Here is a 21,657-nt window from a genome sequence, read left to right as displayed (position 1 = left end):
TCTAAGTCCACAGCCGCAAGAGGTTGAGCCCAGAGTGGCGGCCTGAAGAACTGCATGAGCCACGTGGTGCCAGGGGGAGAGAAACCAGCAGGTGTGCAGTTGTTCTGCCTCTATTTGGTCTTTGCTTTTATTCACTAAACCCAGGTCAGAGGACCTTTCACATACAAACACTCACCAATGGCTGAGGTGCAGGTGGAGGTGCAGACTGTGAAGTCTGGGGAGAGGCTGTGGAGGAGAGCGGGTCAGGGAGAGGTGAATAGGAATCCGGCACTGGGACATTCCTGACCGTCCGGACCAAGCAGCCATTTTTCTCCTAAAAACCAGCCCCTCCCAGCAGCCTCAAGAAAGGTGATACAGCCACACCCAGACCACACTCTGAGTGGTACAGAGGACACAAAAACTCTGGATAGCCCCAAAGAGTCCTCAGGGATTAGGTTGAAGAGAGGCCGTTCAGTCCCAGAAAGCAATACAGCACCCTCCCTACCTACAGCCATGTCAGAAACAGCTTGAGAGATTAAGACTGAAAGCAGGCAGACAGGCTAGGTGGGCAGACTGGTCCCACCTGCTTGCAGTCAAGGCTGTGGAGATAGACACAAACAGAGGAGCAGTGGTTCACTTGGAACTTCAACATGGTGCTGACTACCTAACAGGAAACTGAGAAGTGGCAGAAAGAACCAAAGAATGGAATCTTAAACCAGCCTCCATGGGGCATTAAAACTCAGCTGAAACAAACAATACTTCACTTTTTTATTTTCTTTTTTTAACCTTGTATTTACAATTTTTTTCTTTATTTTATTATTTTTATAGCATTTTTTCTTCATTCAATTTGTATTTTCATGGTTATTTTTTAAATTTTTTTTTTCTTCTTATCCACTCATTCTCTTCCTACCTCCTCTATACTGAACCAAGATCCTCCCCATATTTATTCAATTCCTTAACCTTACTTTCTGTACATAAACTCTGCTTTTACAGATTCTGGCCCTCCCCCCTTTTTTTTCTGGGTGTTTGTTGTTTGCATTTTTTTGGTTTATCTGTTTGTTCTGTGTTTTTTTCTCCCCATATGTTTTTTTTCTTCCTTTTTCTTTTCTCTCTTACCGTTTTTTCTTTTCTCGATATCACTTTTGCTCTCTTTTCTCCTAATTCTCTTTTCTTTGATGGTCACTTATATTGGGGTTATTGATGTTGTGAGTACATTCATGTTTTGTTTCCTTTGAGTCGCGTTTTGTCGAGTTATACTTTATGCTCTTTGGTCAATGTGGTACAGAGCGAGCCACATAATCAGATACCCTGAGAGGAGACTCCATCCACGAACAGGACACTAACACTCAATACCCAACTATACCACGAGAACCTAAATATCCCAAATAGGGGGCATCCCTAGATTACCCAGCCCAAAAGACCGGAGAGATTGCACCACTGGGTCCCACAAAACATCTACTACATAAAACAAACAAAAAATCTAGGTGGCATAGCAGTTTAATCTAATATACAGAAACAATCACAAGGGAAGAGCAAAAATGAGGAGACAAAGAAAAAAACCCCATTAGAAAAAAAAGAAGGCATCACCAGAAAAGGAAATAAAATGAAATGGAGACAAGCAATTCGTAAGAGAAAGAATTCAGAGCAATGGTTATAAGGACGCTGAAGACAAAGTCAACATGTGTAAGAATCAAGAGGAAATGAAGAATGACTTAGCTGCAATAAAGAAGACAATGGAAAGTTTTAACAGACTAGAAGAAGCTGAGGACTGCATCAGTGAGTTTGAAGACAAGGTAGAAAAACCACCCAAGAACAGCAGCAACTGGAAAGAAAACTTAAAAAGCAAGAGTAGAGTCTAAGGGAGTTTTAGGACAACACGAAACAAAATATCCACATAATAGGGGTGCCAGAAGGAGAGGAAGTGGAGCAAGGAATAGAAAACCTGTTTGAAGAAATAATGACAGAAAACTTCCCTGATACTAGGAAGAAAAAAGCCACACATGTCCAAGAAGCACACCAAGTCCCAAACAGGATGAACCCGAAAAGACCGACACCAAGACACATCGTAATTAAATTGGCAAACATCAACAACAAAGAATCTTAAAGGCTGCCAGAGAGAGACAGAAAGTTACCTACAAGGGATCTCCCATTATACTGTCAACTGATTTCTCAACAGAAAAACATCAGGCCAGAAGGGAATAGAATGAAATATACCAAGTGATGCAAAGCAAGGGACTGAATCCAAGAATACTACACCCAGCAAGGCTATCATTTGAAATTGAAGGTGGAATCAGGAGCTTCACAGACAAAAAAAGGGCTAAGGGAGTTTATTACCATCAAGCCAGCAATGCAAGACGTGCTAAAGGGACTACTGTAAAAAGAAGACATAGAAAGGGAAGAAGGAACACAGGCATAAAGAAAAAAAATGATGACAAACAAGTACCTATCAATAATAACCTTAAACCTAAAGGGATTAAATGCTCCAATCAAAAGATATAGTGTAGCTGAGTGGATAAGAAAACATGACCCATATATTTGCTGTCTACAAGAGACCCATCTCAGAACAAAGGACTCACACAGACCCATAGTGAAGGGATGGAAAAAAATTTTTTCAGGCAAATGGAAATGACAAAAAAGCAGGGGTAGCAATACTTATACAGTGGGGCCTTGACTTACAAGTTTAATTCGTACTGAGACCGAGCTCCTTTAGGAGCTCGTTAACTCAAATTACTCTGTCAACTCAATGCAAAAAATCGGCTGAGAGACAGCTGGTATCTCAAAAAACTTGTTAGTCGGCACTCGTAAGTCAAGGCCCCACTGTATCTGACAAAATAGACCTCAAAGTGAAGGCCATAGCTAGAGCTAAGGAGGGCCACTTCATAACACTACGGTGTCGGGTGAATTTCCCGCCAAAATATAAGATGGCGCGGGCAATTATTTAGGTTTCCCGCGCAAAATCAGAGTTAGTTTAAAATGCCTATATCTTTTGAAGTATGGGTTCGAAGTATGGGTATGAAACGGTTCGCATACGCAGGTAGGTATCTTTGTGAACGGCAAACAAACAAATATTTGGTAATACGCAGTTACAATCGGCCCGAGTTTACACGTTTCCCGCACTCCACCGCAAATCTATATGAACCGAGTTAAGACGGCTCCCGCGGAGTACGCGCGATTCACGCGAGCCGACTTAACTCGTTTCCCGCAATCCAAGTGATAATACTAAAGGGAGACAATTCAACAAGAGGATATAACTCTGATAACTGGGGGACTTTAATACCCCATTGACACCACTGGATAAATCCTCTAAACAAAAAATCAGCAAACAAACAGTAATCCTAAGCGACTCACTAGATCAGATGGAACTAAATGACATCTTCAGAACATTGCACCCCAAAGCTACAGAATATACATTATTCTCAAATGAACCCGGGACATTTTCAAAGACAGACCACATGTTAGAACACAGGCAAAGTCCATTCAAATTCAAGAAGATAGAAATCATATCAAGCATCTTCTCATATCATAATGGCATAAACTTAGAAACCAACTACAATAAAAACAACGAAAAAAAAGCAAACACTTGGAGGCTAAACAGCATGTGCTTAAACAATGATTATGTTACTAAGATATCAAAGAAGAAATAAAAAACATCCTGGAAACAAACGACAATGAAAATACAACAATCCAAAATCTATGGGAAACAGTGAAAGCAGTCCTGAGAGGGAAGTTCATAGTTCTACAGGCCTACCTCAAAAAAAAAAAAAAAACCACAAGAAAAAATGGTAATAAATTATCTAATCCTACAACTTAAATTAGAAAGAGAGCAACAAAAAAAGCCCAAAGTAAAAGGAAGAAAATAATAACAATTAGAGCAGAAATAAATGACATAGAGACCAAAGGAAAAAAAAATACAAAATATCAATGAAACCAAGAGCTGGTTCTTTGAAAGGATAAACAAGATTGATGAATCCTAGCCAGGCTCACCAAGAAACAAAGAGAGGGGACCCAAATAAAATCAGAAATGAAAGAGGTGGACTAACAACCAACCCAACAAACATACAAAGGATTATAAAAAAAATACTATGAACAACTCTATTCCAACAAACTGGACAACCTAGACGAAATGGACATATTCCTAGAAAAATACAAGCTTCCAAAACTCAATCAGGAAGAATAAAAAAATCTGAATAGGCCGTTAACTACTGACAAAATTGAAACAGTAATCAAAACACTTCCAGCAAACAAAGGCCCTGGACCAGACAGCTTCACAGGGGAGTTTACCAAACATTTAAAGAAGAACTAACACCTACCTTTTCAGACTATTCCAAAAAATTCAAGAGGAAGGCATACTTCCAAACGCTATGAAGCCAGCATTACTCTAATCCCAAAACCAGATAAAGAAAGAAAATTACAGGCCAATATCCCTGATGACATAAATGCTAAAATCCTCAACAAAATTCTAGCAAATCAGATCAGCATCGTATTAGAAAGACCATACACCATGACCAAGTGGGATTTATTCCAGGGATGCAAGGATGGTACAATATCTGCAAATCAATAAACATTATACATCACATAAACAAACTGAGAGGAAAAAAATCACATAATCACATCAATTGATGCAGAAAAAGCATTTGACAAAATCCAACACCCTTTCCTGATAAAAACTCTCAGCAAAGTGGGAATAGAGGGATCATATTGCAACATAATAAAAGCCTTATATGCAAACCTACAGCCAACATTGTACTCAATGGGCAAAAACTAAAAACATTTCCCCTAAGAACAGGAACAACACATGGATACCCACTTTTACCACCCCTGTTCGACATAGTGGAAGTGCTAGCCACAGCAATCAGACAAGAAGAAAAAATAAAAGGCATCTAAACTGGAAAAGAAGAAGTAAAACTGTCATTATTCACAGATGACATGATAGTGTACACAGAAAATCCTAAAGAATCCATCAAAAACTACTGCTAAATTGTATCCGGCAATTTAGCAGGATACAAAATTAACACCCAGAATTCTATGGCTTTTTTATACACCAACAATGAACTCACAGAAAGAGAAACTAAAAAATAATCCCATTTACCAATGCAACAAAAAAATTAAGATACCTAGGAATAAACTTAACTGAGGAGGTAAAAGACCTGTACTCAGAAAACTACAGGACGTTGAAAAAAGAGATAGAGGAAGAATATAACATGTTCATGACATGGGTAGAATCAACATCATTAAAATGTCCATTCTCCTCAAAGCAATCTATATATTCAATGCAATCCCCATTAAGATACCAACAGCATATTTCAGACCTCGAACAAACTCTCCAAAACTTCACATGGAATAAAAAAAGACCCCGAATAGCCACAGTAATCCTAAGAAAGAACAAAGTTTGAGGGATCACAATACCAGATATTGATCTATATTACAAAGCCACTGTTCTCAAAACTGCCTGGTACTGACATAAGAACAGACATATAGACCAGTGGAACAGAACAAAGAACCCAGAAATCAACCCAAGCCATTATGCTCAATTAATATTTGACAAAGGAGGCAAGAACATACAATGGAGTCAGGTCAGTCTCTTCAATAAATGGTGTTGGGAAAATTGGACAGATACATGAAAAAAAATGAAACTAGACCACCAACTTACACCATACACAAAAATAAACTCAAAATGGATAAAGGACTTAAATGTAAGACAGGAAACCATAAAAACCTTAGAGGAATCCACAAGCAGCAAAATACCAGGCAGCAAAATATCTCGTAGCAATATCTTTACCAATACACCTCCTAGGACAATGGAAGCTAAGGAGAAAATTAAACAGGACTACATCAAAATAAAAAGCTTCTGCACAGCAAAAGAAACCATTAACAAAACAACAAGAAAGCCAACGGCATGGGGGAACACATTTACCAATGTTATCTCTGATAAGGGTCTAATCTCCAAAATTTACAGGGAACTCATACAACTTAACAAAAGGAAGGTAAACAATCAAATCAAAAAATGGGCAAAGGACCTAAATAGACACTTTTCAAAAGAGGACATACAGAAGGCCAGGAGACATATGAAAACATGCTCAAAGTCACTAATCATCCGAGAGATGCAAATCAAAATACCTGTCAGAATGTCTATCATCAACAAATAACAAGTGCTGGCGAGGATGTGGAGAAAAAGGAACCCTCGTGCACTGCTGGTGGGAATGCAGACTGGTGCAGCCACTGTGGAAGACAGTATGGAGTTTCCTCCAAAATTTAAAAATGGGACTCCCATTTGACCCAGTGATTCCACTTCTAGGAATATATCCCAAGAAATTAGAAACACCAATCAGAAAGGATATATGTACCCCTATGTTCATAGCAGCACAATTTACAATAGCTAAGATTTGGAAACAGCCTAAGTGCCCATCAGCAGATGAGTGGATTAAAAAGCTGTGGTACATCTACACAATGGAATACTGTAAAAAAGATGGAACTCTTACCATTTGCAACAGCATGGATGGACCTGGAGAGCATTACGCTAAGCAAAATAAGCCAGTCAGAGAAAGATAAATATCACATGATCTCACCCATTTGTGGAATATAATGAACAACATAAACTAATGAACAAAAATAGAGCCAGAGTCATAGAAGCATCGAACAGACTGTCCAACCTAAGAGGGAAGGCAGGGGTGGAGGTGGGGGTGGTGGTGGTGGTGAGGCGGTAGTGGTAAGAGATCAACCAAAGGATTTGTATGCACATATATGAGCATAACCAATGGACACAGACAGTAGAGGGGTGAGGGCATGTGCTGGGTGGTGGGACGGCAAGGGAGAGGTTAATGGGGGGGGAAAAGGAAACTTATGTAATACTCAAACAATAAAGAATTTAAATAAATAAAATAAAAAATACTTAAATTAGTTCACAAAGAAGAAAGGTCTTCAAGTTTTTCATTCATTTGTCCCCAAAGAGTCCCCCCCAAATTAGAACCCAGTACACAGAAGAGAAAAATAACACCATATTTGTTCAAACACAGAGCACATGTTCTTCACTTATATTAGCTTATTTTATACATATCTCACAGAGATGTATAAATATATAAATATGCATATCTATATACACACATCAGAAAAAAAGTAAGTCATGAACCCATCTTTTCAGTTATCTTTGTAAAAGTCAATAAAATAATGCCAGCAACAGCATTATCAAATAACCAGGTGATGATGACTGCTCTAATTGGACTTTAACAAACCAAATATGCATTTATCTCAACACATCCATCTTTCTTGCCCTCAACATTCCTTAGATTATTATAAGGTAAAAAGTATGGGTAGGAATTAACGCCAAATAATTTCTCTTAAAAATTTTAATTATCTGTATATAGTTCCAATCACTGAACAGATAACCTTCCTTTAAAACACAATTCAACAGTCTAATACAATTAATTTAAAAATTTTTTTTTAAATTTTTCTAAACAGAATTTCTCATCTACTTCATAAATACTTTTGTCTAAAGAGCAATCTGTTAACACATGCAGTTTAAATCATTAACTACACAGCACCAAATCATTAGTATAATTAGCATGTAAATTTCATGGAGTCACTGATTGAGTTCTCTTAGGCATTTTATACAACATCCAGTACAAGGATGCTCATTAAACATTTATGATGTTTAGTAATAAAAATAATGTGCCAAAACAAAAGTATTTATTATACCACTTGGCTATCATGTATAATATAAACCACTGATCAGTATCTGCTTCTCCAAGTGCAATTATAAGAAACCAAAACCAAAACAAACCCCATTCAAATTAGAAAGTCTGTCTCCTGTGTCCAAGAATACTGTTTCATTTTTATATCAGAAAGAAACTGTCAGACAGCGTGCAACATGCAGACCGTTGGGGTATTTAACCTAAGTAGTTATGCACCATTAACAAAGCACAAAGCCTAAAATATTACATGCATATTTTTAGAAATATTTTCCTTACCTTTCCCATTTTGCCATGTAGTATACCAAGATAAAGTAAGGAATGAAGTGATAAATGCTAAAACGGTGGCTACAGTTCCATTTCGGAGCCTCATCTCATTTCACCATCACACTGGTTCATACATTTACGAAGTCAACTGAATCCAGTACTCCTGGCTCTGGGCCAATGAAAACAATCAATAAGATAGGCTCATTTCAGATGCTCTGCAGAGTAAGTTTGACAGCAACACCAGTCACTCCTGCTATTCAGAATTGTCTTCACAGTCTTCATAAGTTGATGTCTCGGGTTTTCTTCCTATCCAAGAGGAAAACAGGAAGGAAAAACTTGTTCAGTAACGCAAAATATTGCTTTCTTCATTTATTGGTCACCATTACAAATAGACTTTTGGCGGGGCTAAACTGTATCTATGAAGATTATTCCCACACCTAAACCACTCATTCATATACTAGGATTATAGGCTTCTTTGCTTCAGGGGAATAAAGCATCAAACTATTCCCTCCTTGTTGGTTTGGTTTTGTCTGTGAAAAGAAAGTTATGATTACTTATTTAAGAAGGGAAGTTGTGGGTTCATTAAATATACAATAAGCCAGATTCCATGCTGAGAACTCTAATGATCACACAATGGTTCCTGAGTAACATAATCTTCACTATCCTCAGTTTTCCTACAGCACAATAGCTGTTCTAAAAAACATTAAGAAAAGTGACAGACTACAACATCAAAAAACCTGGGTCCTAGATCTGGCTCCATCATTATTCACATGGGAAGGTATGTCCCTTATATAGGCCTTACCTTTTCTTTTCTTTTTTTAAATTAAATCTTTATTGTTCAGATTATTACAGTTGTTCCTCTTTTTCCCCCCCTTAGCTCCCCTCCACCCGGTTCCCACCCCACCCTCTGCCCTTACTCCGCCCCCCACTGTCCTCATCCATAGGTGTACAATTTTTTTTCCAGTCTCTTCCCGCACCCACACCCCTTTCCCCCCCAAGAATTGTCAGTCCACTCCCTTTCTATGCCCCAGATTCTATTATATTCACTAGTTTATTCTGTTCATCAGATTATTTATTCACTTGATTTTTAGATTCACTTGTTGATATGTATTTGTTGTTCATAATTTTTATCTTTACCTTTTTCTTCTTCTTCCTCTTCTTAAAGGATACCTTTCAGCATTTCATATAATACTGATTTGGTGGTGATGAACTCCTTTAGCTTTTTCTTATCTGTGAAGCTCTTTATCTGATCTTCAATTCTGAATGATAGCTTTGCTGGGTAAAGTAATCTTGGTTGTAGGTTCTTGCTATTCATAACTTTGAATATTTCTTGCCACTCCCTCTGGCCTGCATAGTTTCTGTTGAGAAATCAGCTGACAGTCGTATGGGTACTCCCTTGTAGGTAACTAACTGTTTTTCTCTTGTTGCTTTTAAGATTCTCTCTTTGTCTTTTGCTCTTGGCATTTTAATTATCATGTGTCTTGGTGTGTCCTCTTTGGATTCCTTTTGTTTGGGGTTCTCTGCGCTTCCTGGACTTGGAAGTCTATTTCTTTCACCAGGTAGGAGAAGTTTTTTGTCATTATTTCTTCAAATAGGTTTTCAATATCTTGCTCTATCTCTTCTTCTGGCACCCCCATAATTCGGATGTTGGTACGCTTGAAGTTGTCCCAGAGGCTCCTTACACTATCTTCATACTTTTGGATTCTTTTTCCTTTTTGTTTTTCCGGTTGGGTGTTTTTTGCTTCTTCGCATTTCAAATCTTTGACTTGATTCTTGCAATCCTCTAGTCTGCTGGATCTCTGTATAATATCCTTTATTTCAGTCAGTGTATGCTTAATTTCTAGTTGGTCCTTTTTCATATCCTCGAGGGTCTCACTAGATTTATGGAGGGTCTCACTAAATTTATCGGCGGTTTCTAGAAAATTCTTCAAAAACCTTATAACCGTGGTTTTGAACTCTATATCCAGTAGTTTGCTTTCCTCCATTTCTGTCATTTGTGACCTGTTTCTTTGTCTCCACATTTTGGCTGCTTCCCTGTGTTGATAGAGTGGCTTTCTATGCTAGGTGTCCTATAGGGCCCAGTGGCTCAGCCTCCCCAATTACCTGAGGTGGACACTCCTGGTGCACCCCTTTGTGGGCTTTGTGCACAGTCTTGTTGTAGTTAGGCCTTGGTTGTTGTAGGTATCACTGGGAGGAATTGACCTCCAGGCCAATTGGCTGTGAGAATCAGCTGTGTCTGCAGTGGGAGAACGTCTGTGCTAGAGACACCCTTATGGGGCAAGACTTGCTTCAGTGGGGCTTTGGTGGTTACTGAGTCTGCCCCCTGAGTGTGTACCTTATGGATCTGAGGAGTTGTAATCTGGATGGTTCCACTCTGACCACTGGGTACACTGGCACTTGGATCTCTAAGGAGGTGCTAATTTAGCCTCTGCCTGAGGCTACCTAGCAGGAGCTACAGAGAGATCTGCAGACTCCTCTTCTTTATTTGGGGTTTGGAGGTGTCCAGATGAGGCCCAGCTGTGAAGCAATGCAAGCTGCTGTGGGGCCTTGGGCCTTCTTTTGGATGTTCTGGGTCTCTCTGACCCAGCTGCAGTTTGTTAGGTAATTTTCAGATTGCAAAGGGCCAGGCCATTCACATGTAAAAGCCTCTGTGCACAGCTTGTGTGGGGCGGGGTCTAGGGAATCAACAGGGCGGAGCAAACAGCTATGGCTGATCCTCAGCCCTGCCTTAAGAGGCCCCAGGTCTCAGTGTCCTGCGGTAATCGCTGCAAGCACCTCTGAGAGAAAAACAGTCCAGTTTCTCCCCGTATGAATCTGGGTCCCCAGAGACTCGCCTGGAACTGGAGTTCAGAGCAGTCAGGAGTTTGTGACTCCCTCCCGATTGAAAAAGACAACTGCATCCTCAGTTGCCAGCCCTTTCCACGTGCGCCTCCGTACCTCTGCACTTTACTTCTGCACCGCACCTCCTCTGAGTCTCAGTGTGCTTTTCTCTTTCCTTATAGTTGTAGAATTTCCACTCAGCCAGCCTTCTGGTGGTTCTGGATGATGTCTGTTTTGTCTTTTAGTTGTATTTTTGAAGTGGTTGTGCGAGGCAGCGATTTCCGGTGTTTACCTATGCCGCCATCTTGGTTTCTCTTCAGCCTTACCTTTTCATTCATAAAACGCAACCTGTCCTGGCTCCTTTCACATGTTACCATAAATCATTAAAAGGGTACAGTTGTTATTGCTATGTACCATCATCAGAGAATAAATGTAGTATTTCCTGTGATTAACATACTCCCAGGATGTAAATTAGGACTGTTTAGGGGTTTAAAAAAAATGCAGCCATCCAACCAGGATATTGTATGACTGAGACCCCATTACTTATCATTGCTGTAAACTCTGGAAAACCAGGTGATCACCACCCACCTAATAAAACTGTTGGGGAAAAAAGTAGAATCAAATGAAGTCCTTAAAAGTACTTGAGCATTAACTGCCTAGCACAGTGGTTCTCAACCTTCTGGCCCTTTAAATACAGTTCCTCATGTTGTGACCCAACCATAAAATTATTTTCGTTGCTACTTCATAACTGTAATGTTGCTACTGTTATGAATCGTAATGTAAATATCTGATATGCAGGATGGTCTTAGGCGACACCTGTGAAAGGGTCGTTCGACCGCCAAAGGGGTCGCGACCCACAGGTTGAGAACCGCTGACTAGCACATAATAGGTTCTCAATAAATGTTAACTGTATTAAAAATAAAACCAAACAAAAAAACCTACAGCCAGCCACTGGTTCAATCCACTCTCTGCATAGCAGATCTCATTCCCTGGGGGCATGTCGAGCACTCAGATGTGCCTTGATTCCTGGTGGCGTCAAGGGGACCACAAGATGCACTTCACAATATACTAAATTACACTCTAGTGTGGTGAGTTAATGCACCTCCAAAAAGGCCTGCCAAGCCCAAGGGACAATTCCCTCAGTAGAAGGATAGGGCTGATTAAAGCGGCCATTTATAGGCAATTCTGAAACTACCATCTCAGCTACTTTGTAAAAGTGAACATTACTAGCAATCTCTTCTAGTGAAAAAAGATCACTAGGGCATAGTATTAGTAATAACGATAAACACTACAACTCACTGAGTGTTTCATATGTGCTTGGGCCATTCTGTGTTTTAAATCTTCACAGAATCCTATGAGGCAGGCATTATAAACCCTATTTTACACACAAGAAAATGAACCCAAAGGCAGCCCTAATTTGTATGACTCCAAAGTCTATGCTCTTTCTTACCTACCAGACCCTTTGCCTCTCAAACTCAGCCACCTGCACCTACCCAGGGAGGAAGAGAAGTGCCAGGGATACTCCCAAGTCTCAGGTTACATGAAGAATGTTCCCAAAGTGCTAATTTTTACCCAACAGTTGAAGAGTGAATTTAAAAACATTTTATATTCTCTGACAAACATGGATCTATTACGAAATAAGCTGCAAAATTCATAAGAAATCCCAACGTTTAAACTTAAAATTTGGAAGAAATTTCTCACTTCCTGTAGTCTTTGGCCAACCCCTCCCCTAGTGGTGCGTAAGCACGTGCACGCCCACGCTCTCAGGCATGCCTGTTAATCCTCCCTGGCCAGCAGCTCTAACTGTGGTATAATATTCTAGAAGCAAAGAACTACCCCCACCCCCACCACTACCACCACAACCACTTCCTTGCTTACTCTGACTATCTGAAAACAAGGAACTCCAAAGATACTCTCACTTACAAGTTATCACTGTTTTCCAAACTCAGTTATTCACCTTCTATAGTAAGACAAGTTAACGTCATATATGCCCATGTCTACAGTTCAGCATTTAAAATCTTCATGGCGGTAGTCTATAATTTCAACTAATTTCCGTCAAGTGTCTAATATCTTGTCTTATATCAATAAGCACGCAATAATGAGTTCTGATGATAAAAAGAGAAGTGAAGTATATAACTTCTAATTTTAATCCTGGTATGACATCATATAAAAATGTGTATTACTTACTCTTTGTAATAATTTAAGCAATAAAAAAAAATGTGTATTACTTTCTGTTGGTATATACTTAGCTCTACCTAACTGCAGGAAGGATATGTCCTGGTAAAAGATCTAAAAATGCATAGGTTAGAGTAAACATTCAATTAATAATAATTATGGGGAAGTAGAAAAGCAGAAAAATCATAAAATGAAGGATAATTAAAACTAGTTTTATTAAAAATAAAAATAAAGCTCATATGATAAAATTCAGTACAAATGGGTAGAGACAAAAATGAATGAATTCTAAAAGCAAAGTAGACTATATATTTATACTCTTGAAAAACATAAGGAATATTAAATATTGTTTCTGGGAAGTTATTAAGCTCTGGTTTAAAGAAGATATTTATAATGAATTCTACTAACAAATAAGACCTGAAATTCTGCAAGAGAACTACAAGAGCATTTTACACAGGAAGGATGTAGTCACACATTTTTAATTAGGGTTTCCGAACTCGTGAAGTCTAACTGCACAGCATAAGTGAAGGCTCCGGACAAGGGCAAAACTAATGATCTCTCGGCACTCATAACCAAGGAGGCAGTTCACGGGCTGGCCAAACCCTCGGGATTGACCAACTACCTCAAACAGGAGACAATGTGACCTATATTTTAAAATGTCCACATTCACAAAAATTTTATTCTGAGACTACCACTTGACACATTTGAATCCTTAACAACAAAGGAGTGGCTAAAACTACTAGTCATTTTCTCCATCCTGACCAAAATGAATGGAATTTTCAACTGTAGATCTTAGGCTGAAAAAAAAAAGTGTTTTATTAACAGATCTTCAAGGGCTGCAGTCCTGTATTTTATTATTAGATAATTAATTATTTTAAGGTGTTCTCTGAAAAATTCAATGTTCCATAGCTGAGAACACTGCTGCTGAACATGACTGTGCCGGAAGGAAAAGGCACAATCATGAAATCCAAGATGTAAACTCACAGCAGTTATGTTAAAATTCACTTATTTTACATTTATAAAAGAATTCGTATTTTTTTTTAAATACAGCTTATATACCTTCATCATCCAGTGCGTTTTCAGACTTACACGCGTGAGCTAAAGAAACCAACGCCACGGTACCCTGGTTGGTGCAACTAGTTTTTAAAACATTCAGAAAAGGAAGCACACACCACACAACGGATATTATTTGATCCTAAATCTAGGTTCTACACTCAAACGAACAGCGTTGTCATTATCCTATAGCGGAATTCGTCCAACAGCAAAAGCACAACAGCAAACTCCATGGGAAGCACTGAACGCAGGCGTCCTGCCTGCTCCCATTTCGCAATCTGGGTTGTAAGCAACGAACGGGCTCCGGGAACACGCTGCGAGAAAGGGCGGGCGCGGAGCGGGATGCCTGCCGGCCGGACGCTCGCCCTCAGACACACCTGGTGCGCCCAGGGCGATCACCTGGACGCCACCTGAGGATCCCGCGCGCAGCTTCATCCTTAGGTGGGGGCGGGGGAGGAGTGTGTGGGGCGGGGGGACTGGGCTGCTCCTTGACACCCGACCATCACTTTGCAGGAAAATTCGCTACCGCGGCTGCACGCCTCCTCTCCACGGCGGGAGCGGCCCCTCCCCGGGCCCTGGACCGCCGCGCCCCCACCCCACCTGCCCCGCCGCCCCGTGGAAACGTCGGGCGCGGGTCCTCGGGCAGCCCCGCTCCGTCCACGGACAACTCTCGCTCCCTCTCTGCACCCCCCAGAACCACTCTTTCCTCCACTTTCCCCCAAAGTCGACCAACCTCGCCGCGCCGGACCGGGCTGGGGACGCACCAGGAGCCCGGCCCGCCACCCGAGAGCGCGCAGCACCGAGGGGCCGCCGCGGCGGCGGCGGCGCGGGGCTGGCAGAGCGGCCAGGGCGCCCCGCCCGCGCCCCGCGGCCCACCCCGCCCCGCTCGGCCCCGCAGCAGCCCCGGGCGCACGAGCTCCCGGCCGGGCCGCAGCGCGGGTGGTTCCGTTACCAGCAGGTGGATCTGCCGCGACCCCCGCGCCTCGGAGCCCAGCCGCCGCCGCCGCCCCTCAGCCCCGCGCCTCTCCGCGCAGACGCCCGGCGCCGCCCGCCCCAAGCCGCCCGCCCCCCGCGGGCGCCGCGAGCCCCTCACCTTGGCCGCTCCATCCGCGGCCGCCGCCGAGGCTGCTGTGGCTGCCGCCGCTGCCGCCGCCGCCGCCGCTGCCGGGCGCCCCGCCTCCCGCCGAGACCCCGCCCCCGCCGCTGGAGCGCCGCCGCCCCGCCCGCGACCCCGCCAGCCATTGGCCGCCGGGGCCGCGCGCCGCTCCCTGGGCGCCCCCCGGCGGCCGAGCCGCTCGCGCCAGTGGCCCACCCGGCTGTCACTTAGGGGCGCGGTCTCGCCGCCTATATAACTCTCGTGAGATCTGCACGCCCCCCCCCCCCCCGTCCTTATTGTTGCCGCGGGGTGCGGAGCGGCGTCCGGTTCTCTGGTCCTGGCTCCGAGAGCGTGGGTCTCCCCGCCGCCCCGCCGCCACATCTGGCTTTAATCCTCCTGCGCGTGCAGAGGCAGCTCAGACCGAAGGCCCGGAGCCCTCGGCGCGCGACCCGGGAGCCCCTGCCCAGCCCGGCCCCCTGCCCAGCCGAGCTCCCCGGCCGTCCTGCCTGGGTCGTGCTCCCGGGGACGGGGACGGAGACGGGTCCAAGTGGATCTCGCCCTGAGCCAACCGTAGCCGCCGAGGCCCCGCGCTTCCCGGCACCTCACCACTGTCTCTGACCCACGCGGCATCCCAGCCACAGGCATCCTTATCCCCAACTTACCGGTGAGGAGACCGGGGCCCAGGGAGAAGGACGGGCTTATTCAACTAGGAACGAACGAGAAATATAACTAGAATTTAGTTGCAGATCATTTCGGTGATAAAGCCTGTGGCTTTTACCCTGCACCACGCCGTTCTGCCCCTCTCGCCTGAGGCCCATGTCCTCAATCGATCAGGTTTCACAAGGCTTGAGGTTAACTTCGGAACCAAAGAGATGATCATCTGTAGAAAGCCTGCGTGGTCTTCCCTGTTTTTCCTTCGTATCCACATGGACTGTGACTTGCGTTAATGGTGACTACCGCTGGGTACATCATAGTTTGAATACTTACCATAGACCAGGCAAGATGCTAAGATTGTAATGAGCTCAGAGAGTTTGCCCAAGGCCACTCAGCTGGTCTTAGATCTGGATTCAAACACCAGAGATGTGTTATTTTAACCAACTATAATAATCCTTACAACCACCCTGCAAGTTAATATTTACAGGGAGGTAGGGGGCCCAAGATCAACAAAACATCCTTGCTCCTGCCAAGCTCCCAAATAAATAGGCTCTTTTCAGAAAACAGTAATTCAAAGATTCAAAACGCTAAGAGACAACCATCAATCAGAATGGTTTTTTTCCCAGCAAAGTTCCTTTATTTTGTCTCAAGATTAAAGTAATTAATAAGACATGCATGGTTTCTCAACTCTCCCATGGTGAGATTCCACTCCACGACTGTCGAACTGTTTTAAAGGTTCAGGAAGAGATACGGATTCTCCTTCTGTCATTCCCCTCTGACTCAGGGGAGCAGACAAAAAGAGGCTTATCCACTACTCGGTACCATGAACATGACATAGGCATGATGGCCATGACATCAAATGACAACTTTTCTGCCTGTTTTTGAGAGCCTGGGAGCCAGATTTCCTGTATTCTGTGACAAAGACATTTTCTAGTGGCAACGGATTTCATGAGCAGATGTAAGCAATAAAGACTGAGACCATTCCAGGATACAACCTTTGATCCATTGTTTGACATATCTTGCCTAGATCTTGTTAGACCACGCTCTTAACAGACAAGCAAACTCCTTGCAGATGAAGAAAGCGCTGCCATGTGACAATGATGGAGAAAGCCACCAGCCACGGCCACGGGATTGGCCAAAAGCCCAGATAGCACAGGTAGAAACTGGGGCCCTGAGGGATTCATGTTGGCAGGTACAAATGGTCATTTAGGCAGCTAGTCAATGATCCAACTGGAATTCAAATCCAGGGCTGTTTGATTTCAAAGCCCCCACCACACTACCTCTCGGCTCCCACCTTCAGCAACTGACAAGCTTTTGTTGAGTGGACGAATATTAAAATATATATTTCCACCATTTCCATTTTTTTTCTTTTAGTGAGGGAAGGAAATGAAAGCATGCACAGACATGCTAAAACAGAGGTATATGTCAGAGGAGAACGGAAGCCTGGAAGGACAAGCTTCAAATACACTTGCAATGGGACCCTTCAGGAAGACAGCAGGAATTCCCTCTGGATGCTGATTATGGCAAAACCCACAGCAGAAGACAAAAAAGGCAGAAAAAAGCCACAACTGCCTTCCTTTGGGGCCTTTTTGATCATTTGTTTCTACTCTATCTGGCAGCAGATGGGAAGGTTTTGGAAGAAATCTGGTGACACAGCTACACTTGTCACAAACCATTCACATTATAGGTCAGGAAAGTCTGGGTTTCCGTTTGTTGTCCTGAAACTGGAATGGCCTGGAGTACAAGCCTCCAAGGATGAGTTAGAATTGGTTGATCATTCATCCTACCTTTGCAGGTTACACAATCCTGGATTTTCCAACCAAGTGTATGGTCTTTGTTTAATAAACCATCAAAGGCAATCGTTCCAAACCCCACTGAATCTAATCTACTTCTTTTTTCTCTTCTTTTCCACAAGGATTCTCCTTTTCTATTATTCTCTTTTTGTTTCTTCTCTACTCTTGCAGTTTCTCATTTTGTCTTCTCCAGGCCTTTAATTCACATAATCAGTGGAAATGGGGGAAGTGCTTTGGTAAGAAGTTCTGTATCTTCATCCTATGTATCCTATGTTCTGTCCATGCTCTGTGGTGACTGTGCTTTCCACAAACATTTTCTGAGTGCCTGTGATGTGCAGAGGCAGCTGGTGCCTGACCATGGTATGCTCACAGACGAGTGAGAGAGGCAGGTAGGGAATTAAACCATAAGAGAGTGCCATGAGCCTAAGGTCCTAGGACAGACGACAGGATGGGGCTATCATTCAGATGTCGGGGCAGGGAAGGTTTCCTGGAAGGGACATCTGAGCTAAAAGCAGAGTACACACTGAAGCTAATCTTTTCCTTGTATCGCTTTTGGTGGTGAGCAGTTGTTGGTGGGGCCATGACCACAGCAATAGGCTTCTAAGAAATCAAGGCCAAGATCTTCAGTTCTCTTCCACTTGTGCCCCCTCTGTGTGTTAACAGTCCAACTTGCATCATCTATAAGTGTTTATACATGTGATTTTGGTTTCTTGGCTACTATCTCAAGTGGATCGTTTTTCATTGTAAAGGCTTCGAGACCTCAGGAGGTTCTTCCTGGCTTTTTAGAATTGCTTATTTAGAGGTTGTAGGAACCCTCTCACTTTACATGAGCAGTGTACTCTATCACTGTAGTCTAGCAGCCATAGCAAAACTAGGATCAGGATGGGTGGTGACTCTCCATTAACACTTTGTTAGCTGCAGGGTGTTTCAGATACAGTGTTCAAACTATTTCTGATGTCTAGTCAGGACACATGTAGTCCAAGAAATTAATGAGAGAATTCAAATAGAACCAACCACCACATTTAATATTCAACTCTAGGTGGAAAGTAAGGTTCATTCAGAGGAAGGACAGCAGAGAGCTGCAGTATTTTTATTTTTTATGTTTACACTCCCTCCCCCACCTTTGCTCATCTCTATGTGAGAGAACCCTTGAAGGATGACTTTCCCATTCATTTACATGCACACTTTTGGTGTAGATGTGCCTATATGGTTATGCAGACAAAAGCCGGGCTATATGGCTACAAAATTATGGATTTACTAGAGGCCTGGTGCATGAAATTTGTGCACTTGAGGAGTGGGGGCGTCCCTCAGCCCAGCCTGTGTCCTCTCACAGTGCAGGATCCCTCTTGGGATGTCCGACTGATGGTTTAAGCTGTTAGCCACGTGGGCCTAAGCCATCAGTCGGACATCCTTAGCGCTGCCATGGAGGTGAGAGAGGCTCCTGCCACCACCGCAGCGCCTGCCAGCCGTGAATCCGGCTTCTGGCTGAGCAGCGCCCCCCCTTGTGGGAGCTCACTCACCACCAGGGGGCAGCTCTGGTTCCTGGTGGTCAGTGCACGTCATAGCGACTGGTCCTTCCACTGGTCTATCTATTTGCATATTAGCCTTTTATTATATAGGATATGAGTTCATCATACTTAAGTGTGTAGCCAGTGGTGTCCATCTGAGACATCACTAAAATTTTTCAAAAAAACACCAAAAGAGAATCCAACTATCTTACTAGGAACAGGCTCCCTTCCTGGCATTGTTAGAACCACCAGCCATGCCTGGTGACAGGAAAAGTTTCTGCCAAGACAGTTCAGGAGACTTGGAGAGATCATATTTTCCTTCTAAGTGGCTTAGCCACACCATCAAAGCTAATTCACTGAATTTATTATATTTGACTAGAGGCCTGGTGCACAAAATTCATGCACTGGGGTCCCTTGGCCCAGCCTGCACCCACTCACAGTCCGGGACCCCTCGGGGGATGTCCGACTGCTGGTTTAGGCCCAACAGGGGGGATTGGGCCTAAGCCAGCATTCAGATATCCCTCTCACAATCTGGGATCCCTCAGTCCTTACACTTGGCTTACTGCTCCTTAGTGGCAGGCTCCTTACCATTTAGCTTGCTGCTCCTTAGCGCTGCTGCAGAGGCTGGGGAGGCTCCCACCACCGCTGCTGCGCTCGCCAGCCATGAGCCCGGCTTCTGGTTGAGTGGCCAGCCCCGCCCCCCACCGTGGGAGCACATTGACCACCAGAGGGCAGCTCCTGTGTTGAGCGTCTGCCCCTGGTGGTCAGTGCATATCATAGCAACCAGTCATTCCGGTCGTTCTGCCATAATGGTTGCTTAGGCTTTTATTTTATAAATGTATACTCTGAAGGCACAGTGGGAGGGAATTGTGTGCCTGAGAATTACAGAGCTTTGGGGACCTTTTTCTTTTCTTTTTCTTCCTCTGTGAATTTGGTACTTGTAGAAGATGTTGGATCAACAGCCCTGCATCTGAAATCCATCCATGCATAAAACCAATCTGAGCATTTCAATTGTGCTACTCGATCAGTACATTTCAAGCAGGATAAAAACCTTTGCTCAAATAAAGCACCCAGGACCATGACTGCCAAATATTAGGCCATTTGGAATTACAGGTATCAGGACAACATAATATATGTCACCATTTTCATAGCCGCAGTATTTCTTTACTCTCTTTTATAGCAACTGAGCATACCCCTCCAAGTAGGTGCCTGTATCAGCTAGGGACCAGTGTGGGGAGGGGGGGGGAGAGAGAAGAGAAAGAAAGGAAGAGAGGGGAGAGAGAGAGAGAGAGAGAGAGAGAGAGAGAGAGAGAGAGAGAGAAAGGAAGGAAGGAAGGAAGGAAGGAAGGAAAGAAGGAAGGAAGGAAGGAAGGAAGAGGGAAGGAAGGAAGGAAGGAAGGAAGGAAGGAAGGAAGGAGAAAGGAAAGGAAAGGATAGAGAAGGGAAGGGAAGGGAAGGAGAGTGGAGGGAAGGGAAGGGAAGGAAAAAAGAAGGTATTGTAGATATTATGGACAGAGGGAGTATTACATATGATACAGGAGATTGGTTGCAAAGGTGCCAGAGGGCTGAAAGAAGAAAGAAGGGGGTAAAAAGCAAAGAGGAAGCTGGACAGTAACCCAAAGACCAGAGGCTGTTAATGGCCCTGGATGAAACCCTTGAGCCTGGACCTGCTGATGCACATTATTGAAGGACTGTTGCTATTGGTTCTGGACCCCTGAAAAGATGCCGCCTGGGCCTGGGTGGCTGGAGTGCAGAATCCCCTAGTCCCTCTGCACCTGCACCTGTTGCCAACAACCTCCAGCAACTGCCAGGCTGTTGGAGGCAGAAGCCAGAAGCTTCTCTCCTTCCTCTGCCTTCTGATCTCCAACCAGTGCCCCCTACTGGCAGATGCCAACAGAAAGCCAGCGCCAGGAAGCCCAGGAACTAGCTCACAGGCAGCTCCAGCATCCCGGGGCAGCCCATAGAAAGGCAGCAACACGCGGGGCCAGAGACAATGAGTAAGTAACCAACCCAGTGTCGGAATAAAAACCAAGTTAGGCATTCTCTCAAGTGAAACCAGAAGCTTGTCCTGGAAACATGAGGAAAGGGAGATGGTAAGACACCCCAGTAGAACTTACACTCTAGAAAACACCTTTCACATTCACATCGCTCTTAAGAGAAACTGTTCACAGTAGGGTGGCAGCCATCACGCATTGTTAACAGCAAATAGAGATTTTCTATCAATGATGCTGTGCCGAGCCCTTCAGTAAGCAGCAGGTTGGAAGACAAATTATAAAATGTGGCCTCCACCCTCCAGGAGTCCGCCGCCAGCTTGGAGGAACACCTGGACCCTCCTCACCGCAGGCCTGCTCCCCATTAGAGCCACGTTCTTTCCTCTGCCCTCAAGTGGAGCCATGCCATGCTGAACCCCTCCCTCCCTCCCATGAAGTGCACACGGCTCCCCATGCCCATCCACCATCCCCCTGGCTAGTGAAGGTCCTTCCAGATTCACTTGATGCCACTTCCCCAGGAAGCCTGCCCTTAACAAACTGGAGAAGGACCCACCACACTGTCTCTATTTTACCAGTGGATTGATCACCCTGTACTATCCCCTTGAGTTTCAAAGCTGGTATTGATTAGAGGAAGGATAC

At 43.8% G+C, this 21,657-nt stretch overlaps 1 protein-coding gene across 1 annotated transcript in view; it reads right to left on the bottom strand.

Moving 5' to 3' along the window:
• The window catches only part of MGAT4A (alpha-1,3-mannosyl-glycoprotein 4-beta-N-acetylglucosaminyltransferase A), a 104,395-nt gene extending 89,248 nt beyond the window's left edge, over positions 1–15,147 (bottom strand). Inside the window, exons 1-2 of the mRNA XM_070429878.1 lie at positions 15,070–15,147; positions 7,944–8,237 (exon numbers count right to left, since the gene is read on the bottom strand). Of these exons, the coding sequence (XP_070285979.1) occupies positions 7,944–8,037 (94 nt within the window). The 5' untranslated portion in view covers positions 8,038–8,237; positions 15,070–15,147. The remainder of the gene's footprint in view (positions 1–7,943; positions 8,238–15,069) is intronic.
• Between the last annotated feature and the right edge of the window lie 6,510 nt (positions 15,148–21,657).

Source organism: Myotis yumanensis, unplaced genomic scaffold (assembly GCF_028538775.1).
Source record: "Myotis yumanensis isolate MYYU_CA2020_CCGP unplaced genomic scaffold, mMyoYum1.0.hap1 SCAF_11, whole genome shotgun sequence".
In the NCBI taxonomy this organism is placed as follows: Eukaryota; Metazoa; Chordata; class Mammalia; order Chiroptera; family Vespertilionidae; genus Myotis; species Myotis yumanensis.
The sequence above is the reverse complement of the archived record's forward strand: the minus strand, read 5'-3'. Positions and strand labels throughout refer to the sequence as shown.